The 1,234-nt window shown below is 36.1% G+C and overlaps 1 protein-coding gene across 1 annotated transcript in view; it reads right to left on the minus strand.

Moving 5' to 3' along the window:
• LOC107083904 (eukaryotic translation initiation factor 4E type 3-like) overlaps positions 1-1,228 on the minus strand; it is a 5,074-nt gene extending 3,846 nt beyond the window's left edge. Inside the window, 2 exon segments of the mRNA XM_015373451.1 lie at positions 78-150; positions 934-1,228. Of these exon segments, the coding sequence (XP_015228937.1) occupies positions 78-150; positions 934-1,085 (225 nt within the window). The 5' untranslated portion in view covers positions 1,086-1,228.
• Between the last annotated feature and the right edge of the window lie 6 nt (positions 1,229-1,234).

Genomic DNA, 1,234 nt, shown 5'->3' on the forward strand with positions numbered 1-1,234 from the left:
TTTTATTTTTTTTATTTTGCTAGCACAGAGAAGAGACATTTGGTCTACGGAATATAAAAGCCAGGCATCTATCTTACCTGTACTGTCTCCACTGTGTAGATTTTCTTCAAGTTCGACTCACACTCAGCTGCTGTTGTTCCTGGCAGAGATCTTTCCAAGAAAAACAAATGAAAGGCCTATAAGTATAATTAATTTTAACTGACTTTTTTGCCTGCTACATTAATCAGTTGTGCCATTGCTGCCCTCTGTGCTGACAAATTGGAGCAGCAGTTGGCTGGGACGGAATCAGATGACAAAACAAGCCAGTAAACAGTAAACAAGACTGACCCAATTTGAGAAAAGCCCCCCCTCCCTCCTTTTTACAGTTATGCAAATTATAATGTTATATTACATAATTAATGTCATTGTTATGATTACAGAACATTATAAAAACAGGGATATGAATTTGATATTTTTGTTATTGGACAATAAAAATGTGACCCACAAAGCCTGATTTGTGAAAAAATTAACAGAACAACATAGAAACCAGCAGTGACTCAGCAGGCTGCGCCTAATATAGTCCTTATGAAAGCACACACCAGCCTATTTAATACTTTGGTCTCCCATAAGTCATGTCATAATCAGGGCCATTGTGCAAACCAGAAAAACAATACATAATTACAACACAAATATTACTCTTTGGTGCTGATATTATTTTGTTTGACATATATTTTTTTTATTTGTTCATTAAAACAACTAAAAACAACAACTTTCTTTTTCTTTTCTTTGAAACCCTATAATAAGTTGAAAAAAAAGTTTATCCTATTTTTCCTTTGCAGGGTCCATCAACTCCAGGGTTTCCTCACTTGCCACAGATAACTTTCATTAAAGTGGAAAAACAAAACACAAAACCCCCCAAAAACAAACAAACAAACAGCAGAACCCCTTTCTTACCTATCGAGCCAAAAAGTCCAGGGTGAATGTAAAGGAAGTATATCATTTTCCCGGTTATGTGGAATCCTTCCTAAATTTTTCTCCTTGATATGAATGTTTTTCTCCAGACTAGGTGGTGAGCTCAGTTGCAATGCAGCCAATGGCGCTGCCATAATTACTAATTATGAAAACAAATTCACTTTATTGTAGAGAACGATCACAGAGCATTATTCCTACGCAAACTGTCCTTCGGTCTCATGGTTGCTTGTATATATAGATTCCCTGGGTATATTTATCTCAGACGAGCTGATGAGTCATTGGT

The sequence above is a fragment of the Cyprinodon variegatus genome, unplaced genomic scaffold (assembly GCF_000732505.1).
Source record: "Cyprinodon variegatus isolate N-32 unplaced genomic scaffold, C_variegatus-1.0 Scaffold87, whole genome shotgun sequence".
Taxonomy (NCBI): domain Eukaryota; kingdom Metazoa; phylum Chordata; class Actinopteri; order Cyprinodontiformes; family Cyprinodontidae; genus Cyprinodon; species Cyprinodon variegatus.